General features: G+C 38.7%; 1 protein-coding gene across 3 annotated transcripts in view; it reads right to left on the reverse strand.

The window, feature by feature from the left end:
- Positions 1 to 13,327, reverse strand: part of MED13 (mediator complex subunit 13) — a 59,222-nt gene that overhangs the window by 5,584 nt on the left and 40,311 nt on the right. For all 3 annotated transcript variants that reach the window (XM_080562995.1, XM_080562997.1, XM_080562996.1), the window contains 16 exons: positions 12,161 to 12,251; positions 11,805 to 12,019; positions 11,168 to 11,364; positions 9,107 to 10,023; positions 7,530 to 7,697; positions 6,272 to 6,495; positions 5,560 to 5,749; positions 4,877 to 5,342; positions 3,974 to 4,193; positions 3,156 to 3,347; positions 2,782 to 3,005; positions 2,210 to 2,352; positions 1,833 to 1,991; positions 1,548 to 1,733; positions 1,213 to 1,361; positions 812 to 985 (listed from right to left, as the gene is read on the reverse strand). In XM_080562995.1, the coding sequence (XP_080419121.1) occupies positions 812 to 985; positions 1,213 to 1,361; positions 1,548 to 1,733; positions 1,833 to 1,991; positions 2,210 to 2,352; positions 2,782 to 3,005; positions 3,156 to 3,347; positions 3,974 to 4,193; positions 4,877 to 5,342; positions 5,560 to 5,749; positions 6,272 to 6,495; positions 7,530 to 7,697; positions 9,107 to 10,023; positions 11,168 to 11,364; positions 11,805 to 12,019; positions 12,161 to 12,251 (3,915 nt within the window). The remainder of the gene's footprint in view (positions 1 to 811; positions 986 to 1,212; positions 1,362 to 1,547; positions 1,734 to 1,832; positions 1,992 to 2,209; positions 2,353 to 2,781; positions 3,006 to 3,155; positions 3,348 to 3,973; positions 4,194 to 4,876; positions 5,343 to 5,559; positions 5,750 to 6,271; positions 6,496 to 7,529; positions 7,698 to 9,106; positions 10,024 to 11,167; positions 11,365 to 11,804; positions 12,020 to 12,160; positions 12,252 to 13,327) is intronic.

A 13,327-nucleotide genomic window follows, 5' to 3' on the forward strand; every position in this document is an offset into this window, starting at 1 on the left:
ATATGTCCATGTATTTACAAGTCCACTTGCTTTCCATAAGACCACACCTTATAGCAAAACCACAGCTGTGCTTAGGCCAAGAAGAACTGCTAAGCCGGACCCAAACAAGGCTAAAGATGACATATCAGTATCATTAGATAAATTAGCATCTTTAATACTAGGCTTTGTTAAGACAAAAGTGAATAACATTAATACACAAAGTTTCTCTGTATACTAATGTATAGCCTTGAATGTGACAAGTGGGTCTTGATGGTGCCATAAAAAATCAGACAATATCCAGACAGATGGGACAATGAGTATCACTTGGAGTCAGCCAGCATGGGAAAACTATGCACTGCACAGAGCATAAAAGCTAAACAGATTCCCCCCCCCACAGTGTAAAGAGATATTACTTTATTACATTACTTCCCTCCACCACCGGTCCCCCAAAGGGGTCAAACATTAACCAGAAGTCTGTCTAGAAACAGAACAGGACACCTATCCTTACAAAACACTGTAGCACAGAGCCAGCAAGTAAGAAAAAGGTGTCAGACTACTCTGAAGAAACCGTCAGAAAAGCAGAATCCTTCAGACTACTTGCTACCTTCCACTAATCATTTTTCTTCCTTTTGAAAAAGTGAATATAAAAAGCTAAAGCTCAAAAATTTGAAACCCAACCTCTCTTGAAACAAAACCAGACATATTCCAGAAGCTATGCACCAACTCTTTAAGCATAACAGTTCTCACAACTCAGATCCCTGCACATTGCACAATAGTTTGTGTGACAGACTGCCCACAAAGATGGCTGTGCAGCCTGACGAGCTTTCCGTACCTTAAGAAACAAGGGACACTGATTTTGTGCTTGAGGACATGCTGACCAAAACCAGTCAGGCAATGGACCTGCTTTGGCAGTTGACACAAAATAACCGAGGGCCAATGGCTGTTGCAGTATATTTGTTACTTCATCATGAGATTCCGTTGAAAGCAATCGATCTGTACCTTGACCCTACAAAACAAGCAACAGTTTAATATTAGAGAGCACAAAACAGAAATTATCTGTTGCTTTCAAATCACAACGCATTTTGAAACATCCAGGCATTACACAAATTTTGCAGGCAATCCACTAGCCAGTTAATTCAAAACATTTCCTAGGAACCTTCCGTTCTACAGAGGACATGAGCAGATGCAAGAAAACAAATGAACAGAAACCATATACACACTATTTACTCTTACCTTGCCCATATCACCTCCATGGGGGTAGTGGGACCCTGGAGAATGTACAGGGGATCCAGTAGGGGATGCAGGAAGTATATTTATAATATCAGGATCGAGATCATCTCCAGTGTCTAACAAGTCAAAGATCCCCATTCCATCTGCTCCATCTTGAAAAAGAACAAGAACAGTCAATTTCTACAATTTCCCTACCTATGGGATATGACAGCACATTGTGAAATCAAGTGATTTTCCACATAAATCCTGCAGTTCAGTAGAATAAACAGTCTTATTATAGGGGGAGTGATGAGAGTTTTGGTTTGTTTTTAAAGTAAGAATAAATCCAATCTACTAACCATTGTTTGTGTTGAAGGCCAGATCCAAGTTTTCAGTGGTATAAGTTGACGATGCTACTTGCACAGAAGCAGATGTGGGAAACACAAGTATATGAGTGCACGACGTGTCCTGTGGGGTATTCAGCTGAGATGTCTGCATATTTAAAGTGGTGCTGCGTCCAAATACAGAGCCAGTCGATACAGAATCTTTGAAAGACAAGTCAAGCATTTCCTTAGTTTTGTGTTTCCTTAGTTTTGCAAGAATTAACTGTGAGTTCCCTCTCCAAAATATAGTTTCTCAAATACCTGGCATTATGATGAAGGACCCCTGTGGTTCCATTGCCACCAAACAAGCACTGAGAATGCTGGGAGAGTCTGCAGCAGAGATGCCACACATTCTGCACATGTCTTTTAGTCTCTTACTGAGGGACTGAAGATTTCGGCGACTCAGCAAACAACTCCAATCTGATGATAAAAAGAACATAAGTCTGTCTAGAAGAACAGTGTTTACTGCAGAATACATATTTTACATAAAACACTGTGTGGTACAAAGTTCACATGTGTTAGGTGTACAAAGGAACTCTAAAGTTATATAGGTTTTCTTCTAGAAGCAAGGACAGACACTATATTATTTAAAATTAAAACTCCATATAGAATTTTAGACTCTAAAACGCTAACGTTACCTTTCAATTCCCCATGTCCTATTCTTCCTAAACGTCCTATTACAACTCTCCAAGGCAAAGAGCTCATCTGTACAAGTCCTAAGCACCATTCCCAGAGTTTCTGAAGACCAAGTCTGCGGGCAGAGCCCTTTTTCCTGCGAGCTCTAGAATTTAAGAAAAAAGATAAAATTAGAACCCATTGACAAGAAGTTTCTCTAGCTGCCTTTGGAACTTGCTTGTAGTAACCTGAACATTAGCAGGAAACAATAACGTTAATATTGTAGCACATTAACTGCTACTGCAAATTCAAAAAAGGAGCTTGGTTTGTTTTTAATCAATCACATTCTAACACTGACATCAAGAAACCGGAAGGGGGGGGTGTAGCAGGAAAACACATACAAAAGCTCTCAGGAAACTAAACAGCATTCTAGAAATTTAAACAATATACACATAATACTGAAATTATCTGTTTTAATTTTGGAATATGGTGAGTCTACATAAGTCAGAGTTATTCTTACATTATAATAAATAAAACAATTCTTTGGGGGAAATAAAGAGGATATACATGCTAAAAATCAGGAACTCGTTCTTACCTGTTTGGTACATCAATATTAATTATGCAAGTCTCTAGCTGTTCTCCATAGAGATCTGTACAGGATGCAAGAAGCCATCTTTGATCATGAGACAAACAGTAGCCTACAAAGAGTACGTTATACTTCTGGCCAGCTTCTCCAAAAGTTTCTCCTAGTTCTGTTTGCTTGTCTTTTACAGGAGCCAATATAAAAGGAGGGGTGTAGAGTCGAATACACTCAGGTCTCTATAAAGATGACAGAACAGAAAATGAACTTTCAAGAAGCGATTATTCTTAACTCTGGTTATTTAATGTGAAAGACACTGCTGATAAAACAAACAGACGTTTCTCTGATTCGCATAGTTACAGAATCACATTAGTCTTGAGAATACTCACATCAGGGCTCTTAAGAGCAGTTTCCATGGCTAAACCTGGACCAAAGCCAGTTAACGTTTTCACATTGGTGGAAGTTGGAAGAGGTCTCCGACACTGAGTAAATGCTGAAAATGCCAAAGATTTTAAATGTTGAGTATAAATCTGCCGGTCTTCATGTTTCACGGGCTGCAGAAGGTACTGACATGGGACAATCTAGAACAAAATACACAGGGAAATAAAATTAGTGTTTCATTATTACTTTTTTTGAGATAGTATTTGGGTATGTTGCTTTCAGAATGTCAGTTTACGGTCATTTCTCTGGTTCTTTGATATCTTGTGTTATAGCTTCTTCCAAAGCTATATGGGACTTCAGGTAATTATGCTCATTGATCTTTTCTTCAGAAAAGAAAATAATTTGGTTAGAAGATAACCTTAGTGAGCCCTCCAGAAAGATGCCCTCTGATTATTAGTTTTGCTGCTGATAGCATTACAGTTGGATACTTATCACAAAGAAGTCCTGGTCTGAAGCCCAGCATGGTTACGCTGGCAGCAGATTTTGGTGATGGAACAAAGCAGTTTTCCCATACTTCACTCATTACTTGAGTGGGCCAGTGCATTCCTCTGAGATAAGACTGATGAGTTCGGAAACTACCACAGGATTTGGCTTTGACTAGTAACACCCAAACTTCTCTAAAACCAATAATTTAACAGCTGCAGAACTCTAAGCAATGTTTACAGAGCAAACAAAACTTTCACCTTGAGGGAATTATCACCTCCAAAATACAGCTAAAACCAAAGGAGGTACTTTGTTCAGCATGTTTCTATAAATGTTGGCTCACCTGCACAGAAATTATATTCTTGATGTTGGGAGGAAGAACCTGAACCATCTCTAAAAAGCAGCGCAGAAGTCCAAGCGTCCACAAGCTAGACGAGCTACTGTTCTCATCCTTTTTTTCATACGTAAAAGGATCAACTATGTAAACTACAATTGCAGGTGGATAGGTGATAGCGTGTGAATCTCCATCTGTAGGGACTCCAACTTTATCTCGATCCATAGTGCTGGAAATGAAATTTTGAAACCCATTACAAGACGGTGAGCTTTGTAATTATTTATTTTTACTTACATTAAAACTACGCTCAAATCAAACATTAATCTGTAAGACCTTTGAGTTAACTGTGGTGTAAGAAATAGCATTTTTATTTCAATTTTGTTTGTTAGCTTGTCAACAACTCAATATCACTTGTCTTTTCTTTAGCCTTCTTTATTACAGATGCTCATCAGCACATAGTTCTATTGGTTCAACTGGGGAACAAAAACACCTACAACATCAGTAGTAAAGGCACTTCTTACTGAGAAACTATGACTTCAATAACAAAGTAGAATTTCAAGATGATGCCAGATACCTATTTCTCCTTCCACCTCACTTTAAAATACAGAGGTGGGTAGTTTGGTGAACTTTTTCTCTTTAGAGAGATAAAAGAAAAAAAGTTTATTTTTGTACCACAGCAAACACCGAGATACAATTAGAACTGCAGATAGGATGTGTGTCAAAAAGTTAAACTCTACCATGAATGAGCTTGCATTCTCCCTAAAAAGCAACTTGGTGATTAGAAAATAAATTGTTTGTTATTGAGGGAACTAGAGTGCATTAATATGCACACATTTGTTGAGCTGAGGGGTTTGTGTTTTGCTTTGGTTTACTTTTTTAACCTAAGAGGGCCTGACCATGCAGTTCCATTACCTTTCAGAAACCTCTGGATGGGGCTGTGCAGGTGCTGAAGTAGTATCTGCAGACATCCCTGCTGCTTGAAGTGTCGGCTGTTGCTGCTGTCCTCCTGTTTGCCCATTTTGGACTGTTGCAGCCTGAGCAGGCAGGGAAGCAGAAGTGGTATTGTTCACACTGCTAAAAGGTGGAAATGAAGAAGGCTTGTTTGTTGGTATCCCACTGCCTATATTAGCAGAAGAGGATGACGTGGCAGTGGTCGTCAAAGTTGAATTAGCTGTAGTAGCTGCAGAAGACATGGCACTAGTTGATGTTGCTGTCATAGTACTGCTGGTGGGAGCTCCAGGAGCAGACGATGGAGTGTTGGGATTTCCAGCATTAGCTGTCACTGGGGGCAGAGCTGAAGCTGGCTGGCTTGGGGGAGGGATCAGATTTGTTTGGGAAAGTAAAGAATTGTCCAGAGGCTGAGAAGCAAGATAAGGACCTAAAACCAGAAAAAAAGTGTACATTTGATACTGTTTATTATGAGCACATACCTAAACATATGTTTCATCTGGTTTACTTTTTTCCACAAGCTTAAAACCAGAAAACTGCAACAAACAGTAAGACTCAATGAATAAATACAAACATTTCTCTTCTGCTGGAATGGAACAGGTGGCAAGTATACAAAGTAAGAAGCACTGAAAAAAAGTAATCCATACCTAGTTCATATCTGCAAACTTGGGCGTATAATTTCAGTTTGGAAAATGCTTCATTGTTGGCATTAGCTGTCTGTGAGAACCATTCTGTGACCAACTTCTCAGAAAGTTTCTTTGAAGCAGTAGGTCCAACTCGCATGATTCCATCAGGCAGTAATTTACAGATAGGCCTATGCTGACCCAGTCTGCATGACTGCAAAGGCAAAATATAAGATGCAAGGTAAGGAGTTAAAGTAAAACATCAATCAAAGGAGCATGGAGAGAGAGAGACTCATGACATTCCAAAGAAACATTTTAATTCTAGAAAACTACACAAGTATGAAACACTGTATAGTGATTTTCAGGTTTTCCTAAATGCAAGAAAAACAGATGGATAGATCAACCACTCTAATCCTAATCACAATCCAAGCAATACGTGCGTTTAATTAATTCATTAAGAAGCTAAAAGAATTGAAGTAGTAATACTCCGCTTTACCACTGAGTGGCGTTTTATCAGACAGACTCTCAAAACAGGTACTACTAAAAGCAATGATGAGCAGTGTGAACAACCCTTATCTTCCAAGTACCCATTCCTAAAATCCTTTCCAGCAGCTGATATAGCATTCCAAGCAAGCACTTATATCACTGGAGACAAGCCTGATAAATAGTTATGAGTACGTATTAGAAACAGTTTTTCAAAAATCTATTTCACTGCTAACTGCCATAAATAATGTACCTCGTATATTGCAGTCAGATCCCTAAAGAAGCTTTTTGCTCCATTTAGCAGAGCCTCATTCTCAGGGCACACCACAACATAAGCAACATCTCTCTGAGATCCATAAGGTTCCAACATCAGCCTCTCCCAATACGGCAACGCAAATGGAGACAGCACCAGAAAATCATAATCGTATCCCAACAAAAATGTTGGGATTGGCAGTGGTTCTGGGGACTCATCAGTTCCTGGAAAAGCAAGATAGATTTTCCAATATATTAAGCAGGAAGCTTAAAAATAACAACCTGCTTCTAGAAAACATGAAAAGAAGAAACACTAGCATTCCCAGCATCTAAGAGGAAGCAGCACTGATTATAAATGGAATAGTTCTCCTTTTAACAAATACAAATGAAAAGCATGCATGCACAATCCAATGCTCTGAGAAAAAAAATCAGCTAAGTATTCTCATCTGAAATTTTTCAGGGCCTAAAGAAGAAGTTACGCAGTTGTTTATTATGTTTACCACTATACAATCAGGAACAGATCTTCACCGTCCAGGAAGCCTTCCCCACAGAATCTAAGGAATCAGTGATCAAAAAAGAGGGGGAAGAAATGTAAATAGTCTAAGCTGATACAGGAATGACCACAGAAGGAAAACTCTCAAGAACATGCATTTATATGCATCTTAAACATATAATTAGGATGTTCTAAGTATTAGCTACAAATACCTGCTGGTGAAAGGTGACTTTCATATGTTGGCAAATGAAACAATCTCACATATGCTAATGAAGTCAGAGTTTAAACCTTAAGCTGAGTGCACAAAATTTACCTTCTATCTGTAAACATGCATCATGTGTTGGCTACTCCAAGTATGTATGATACACGCAACACACTGCATGATCTCAAATCTTCAACATAATTTTGAAGCTACTGATCAATAAAGCACACTTTTTCAAGCATTTCAAAGCTAATATTTAGTAATTGCTCTATATTTAAGCACAAAATCCATTTTTGAAAATTCAGTCCTTCACTACAATAAGCGTCAGGTGTATATAAACAGTGCAATTGTCAATTTTAAACACAGATACTTTTGACTCATTCAATGTTTTTAGAATATTCTGCTTCTGTAAAGAAAAGAATTCTCCCCTAACGGCTCTCGTTATTTTAAAGAAACGTCCAAATGCTGTTTAGAATGCCAATAGGCTGAACAGCATCCAGACGCTGAGGTTTGGTGGCCAGATCAAGCAGAGATTAACAGACAAGAGTCTACACAGAAGTTTACCGTAAGAGCCTCTGCCAGCCATTTTGTGAAACTGTTGCCACGTGAGAGGGCCTTGCACACCCCAAGATCGGACTGTTCGCTTCTTCTGAATTGCATCCTGAAGAACTGGCTGGAGCGAGAGGAGCATGCGCAGGATGTCCTGGGAACACTGCATGCTCACATCCAAAACTGAAAGGATAAAAAGTTGTCAAGGCCTGCCACAACAATAGGATAAAATAAAGCCTTCCACAAACAACCCTGATCCTAAACTACCTTGCTTTTAAATAAGTCACCTTCTTCCAAAATGTACATGCCGTTCATGCAGGCCATCCAAAGGCAGAGATAGAAAAAGTTAAGCACACAGATTTAGAGTTCTCCCCCTCCCCCTCCTAACCAGTTAAAAAACAAAGAAACCAACAAAAAAACATTTTTCATCTGTAGAGTTACTTCCTGCAAAAGCCTTAACATCTTAATATTTCTATTTCTTAGTCTAAGTCACAAAAAAATAGTCAAGTTGTTTAAGTTTTAAACTGCAGAGTGCTCCCCTCCATATAAAGGAAGTTTAGGCAGACTGCCACCCAGTGCTCACTTCAGACAAGTCAAGAGAAGCCTCAAACACTCGCAGTCCATTTCATCAGCTTCCCACCACTATGCCATTTAATGCACAGTGTTTAAGAATCAAAAACTGACACAAAATTTGTCAGGGCTATAGTTTCTTTGCCTTCTTCTGAAAAGCATTTTCGCATCTTTTTATCCTACGCATCAAGGTCACAGCAATACCCAGTCTTCTCCTGTGTACCTGTAAACATTGATTTATCCAGAGCCTAGGCTTTTAAATTTACAGCCCCATCAATACACAGAAGCCTCGCTTTGCTCATCTTCTTCAGCCTCACTAATGACTATTAACTGCAGTTAACTTATCAAAGTTCCATGCTTTACTGTTTACCCACCTATAGCTGCTACTTGAAAAGACTGCTACTGAGAGAAGAGGTAGATATGCAAATATACGCAGGCAGGAGTGTACCGTGAGACAGTAAATCATTAGTCAAGGCCTAGAAAGAAAACTCCAAGAATCTCTGGCAGATCCAACACACAGCGAAAGCCAGAATCAAGCACATTTACCACACACCCTATTAAACTACCACCCCCTCTTAACGAAGGGGGCAGAAGCCAATTGAATCATACATCTTGTTGAATTCTACCACAGTAGCCTTTCACAGTACAGTCACCGTTTGAACCACCTACACTTTCTACGTGCACTCATTCCACAGAACCTCTGTGGATGCAGTCACCAAAAGCTGCTTTAAAAGAATAAGTCTAGGAAAAGCATCGCGAACCGTTACCGTGGTCTTACATTACACTTCCAACCTGTTAGAATTGTACAGTCGATGGTGGTCAAGGTCTACACTCTTCTTGCTGTACGGTACCACCACAGAAGGTAAAAAGAATTATTTTGAACACTGTTAAAGTAGAAGGTTATGCGAGCACACAGGTGGGAAAACAGTTTTAAGCATCCAGTATTTGGAAAGGAAAAACATTTTAGAAAAATAAAAATCCAGATGTAGAAGAGCAGCAAATAAGCTGTTTTCAATATTTACCATTTCTTTTTGACCAGTGGTGCAAGCAAGTCGTTTTCACAAGTGCTTCATCAACTTTTCCTCCTGACATATTGTCCATGAACTGGCGTCCATGTTCCAAGGCTAAGTAGCAGTCATTGCAACAATCCCTTTCTTCTACACGTACCAGGTTGCTAACTGCACTGACTTTGGGGATAGGATCTTGATCTGCTGCTCCAAATGGTGAGAACAAGTTGGTGCATTGATCTTGCAGCAACAGTATTAACTCATCAGGCAGTTTCTCAGGTTCTTTCAGTCCTCCACTGCCATGTTCAACAGAAGTAGCTCTGAGAGCTTCAAAGCGTTTTTCTGCTTCCTTGCCACACTCTGTATTACGTCCTAAAATATCCAATTCATCTTCAAGAAACAGTCCAGAACTGTTGCCAAATTTTCTATTCATAACAGCACTGAAACCACAGGTACACCTATACTGGGCCTCTTGCGTTGGATCGGGAATGTAAACTCCAACATCAGCACCTTTGATGTTCATATTGCAAACACATATGCAGCAGCTGTCAAAGTTACAGTCTTTGAAGAGATTCATTACAGACTCCGAAAGGATGAGATTCACATAAAGACTGTGTGCCTCTGGAATGGAAGGCACAGTTGCAGGTTCAACAGAATTAAGCGGTCTACATGTTGATGGTGTGGAAGCTGGTGAGTATAAATCAGAGTTCTCGTACTTGACTGAACCCTGTGCACTTGCCGGTCCACCAGCTCCACGAGGTGTCCGAGGAGTCCTTGGTGTTCTAGGAGTTGGGAAACGAGGGGTGGAAGGAGAAGGGAGAATTCCAGCTCCACTGTTGCTGGGTGGTGCGCTACTTGGTGGCATCCCAAACGGAGTATGAGTCTGTGGTGTGTATGCAGGGCCATACTCTTGATCCATAGTGCTTCCATCGCTGATAGGAGCCATAAGAAGAAGAAAATTATTTAAATAAACTTCAAAACCAATACATCACGTAAATCTCAAATTGCTAAATAAGGGCCTTCCTAATTAAAATTTGCTTTTTTGAACTAGTCTTTCATAATCTACGGAAAGATTTTCATTCCCTAAGGAACTTCAAAAGCATTTGCTCTAAATGACTTTGCAGGATTCCCATTGACAGTACTGTTAAAGAATCATTCCCATCTTCCTTTCCACAAAGTTTCCAGGAAAAAAATGTGAACAGTGTAAGTTCCAAATTCCATGGATGTATGGATTCTACCAATAGCAGATTCAGCTAGATACATCAAGTATCACCTGGAAATATTTAACGTTTTTTTTCCTATGCAGCTGAATATATCCAAAGATCAGTAAGACTGATGAGACCTGGGAACACATTGCTTATGAATGACCCTAATAGAAGCAACATCAGTATTTACAACAAAATCAAAAGCAATGCTACATTAATAAATACACAGCCTCCTTGTTGCCTAATCTGTCTATAGAAGCTACTAATGCAGAAGAGAAGGAGGAATAAATATTTTCTTCAAGAACTGCCAGCAAAACCATCACTACCAAACACAGATTAAAGAAATGCTTCCTGTACTACTGTTACAAGGCAATATCATTCTAGACATAGCTTCCAATAAAGGAAATTTTTTTTTCTAATCCCAGTACAGATGAGATTATTACTATTTAAGAAAATAATTTAAGAAACAGAAGCACCACCTACTAAGCCCTTACAGTACCTATACCACCACTGCAAAAAAAAAGTCCCAGGTTTACATTTATCTTGATCGTTACCGTCTTCATTACTTATTAAAACTGGACTTGCACCATTAAGCTTCCCCCAAGAAACCTTTAAATGAGACAACAAATAAAGTGTACGCACAGTTAAGAAGCTATTTCAGGAGATACTCTCTTGTAGTAAGGTTTAATCAAAGATTGTTTGAAAGACTCCTGTCAGTTGTCTAAACAATGTCTGTATAAATTTTTCTCATTACGAGTTTATAAAAAAAATAAAACTAAGGAGTATATAAAAAATAAAACTAAGGAGTACTTTATTGTATAAATAACTGAAAACTGTAAAAAAGCTCAAACATTTGTGGCATAAGTCATACCCATCTTTGATGAATGGCATGGCAGGTCCTGGAGGAAGTAAATCCAACTTTCCCACAGTCCAACTCTGGCGATAAATGCATTCTTCTGGCAGCTTGATGGGAGGGAGACACTGGCTGGGAAGTGTCTTCAGTGGTGCAAACATGGAACATCCCACTAAGGCTTGGCAGTTCTCAGGTTTATAAACATAAGAATAATCCTAGAAGTTATACATGGTAAAGCATCAGCATGCAAATTAATAAGATTTCAGCAATGAAAAGGCTTCTTAAAAAATGGAACTGAATAAAAGTTCAAACAGTAGCTCTTTAATATTTAATCCAGATAAAGCTGTAAAAGTGGAAGTTAAGATTTACACATACATCATTCGCACCCATCAAGTGATATGCCAATACAAAACAAACCATGAATTATCAAAACTTTATCATTAATTTACCAGTGGCTAATTATATATTACTCTTTTTTTAAGTTTACGTTGTAAAATATCACATATTGCTTTCTAGACATATGTTGCCTCCCTCAGTATAATACAGGGGACAAATTACAAATTGTACTTAAGTCTCCCACCGATCCTATTCAGGATTAACTAATAGACGGAAGAATAATCAATAGAAACATATCAGGACTATCAGCACTACCTACCTTTATTTCAGCAGGTTTGGGGCTGCAGAAACCCTCATCTACTTCAATTCTGAACTGAGCTCCCACACTAGAGCTATTCCCTTCAAGTACTGTTCCTCCAAGTGTAGTGTCCATGCTGCCATACTCCTTATTATTCATGTTCATTGGTGAAAATCCCATAATATGCTGTTCCAATGAAGGTGGAGTTGGATACATTTTATGGAGATCTGCAGTGCCTAAGTTCAGATTAGAAGTAGGCTTTAGAGTATGACAACATTTTGAATTGTTTTCTTTGTCCTAAGATTTCAGTAGGGTAAAGGAAGCATGTTTAAATGTTTAAAGCTAGTATTCTATTTAAAGAAGAAAATAAAGCTTACTTATGCATGACAGCGGGTCTAAATTTCCTGCTTTTGCCTCTTTGCAGTTGGATTTGTCATCAGCACCATTCACTGTTCTTTTAGATCCAGGCTAAGAAAGAAAAGAAGTACTGTATTGAAATCATTTCAGACATGAACACACATTCATTTTCCCTGATAACAGGAAATTTCATGTACAGTGGACATAGAAAGCTGAGACTTCATATAATATTTAGAAAAACTATAATAAATCATAAGTTTGATGGTAGTGATTGGGGTTACCCTTGCCTTCCCTTAATATTTGTAACTCAGAATTCTCTCCCATCAAATCATGACACTATTGAAATGAAAGACCAGTTATAAAGTAGCTCTCAGCCTGTTAGCCGACATTAAAAAAAGCTAAACAGGGCTGCCCACAATCTCATAAAAAAATACACACTCCCAAAGCCACGCTAACATTACTGATGTTACCACATGAACGTGAATAGAAAGAGATAAATGCAATTCCTGGAACAAGAGGTAAAGGGAAGAAAAACTGTTTAAATTAAGAGATATTTTACAATGTTTAGACAGTGCCGTAGTCTTTAGAACTTAAGAGTCTCCATGTTTAAGAGCAAATAAGCTTGCTTTATGCTCTATATAATGACGACCTTTGATGGCCATTAAGATCCTTCACGCCTTTACACAGCTACCGCTCCCATTAAAGTTGATGGGTATTTTGTCTGAGTAAGGAGATTTAGGTTTATGCATGGAACAAAGTCCAATTCAGAAAAGACAACTGATTACCAACAGTACTGAGACAGAAACAGGAAAAATAATGAATTCAGAGCCACTAGAGACTGCAAAAGAAACCGTTCCAAGATAATAACTACTGCAACGGAACAGCTTAGTTGGCAGAAGGTCCGTCCACGTGTTTAAATGCCTCTTTTCTTTCATGTTTTTGTTTGTTTTCAGTATTACCTTCATTGACTAGCTTATTTATTAATTTTAGCTAGAGTTATATATTCAAGCATATACTGTCTGAATTGCGACGATATGCAAGATCAAAAGCTTTTTTGTATCAAAAATGATTTCATGAGCCAAGCAGAACAGCATGTCTGCTCTAGAGGAGTCATGATACTTGCTTCCAAGCATTGCAAGCTCCCCTAAAACCACCAAAACAACCCACAAAACACAAGAACACATACA

This window comes from Anser brachyrhynchus (assembly GCF_964034855.1).
Source record: "Anser brachyrhynchus genome assembly, chromosome: 20".
NCBI lineage: Eukaryota > Metazoa > Chordata > Aves > Anseriformes > Anatidae > Anser > Anser brachyrhynchus.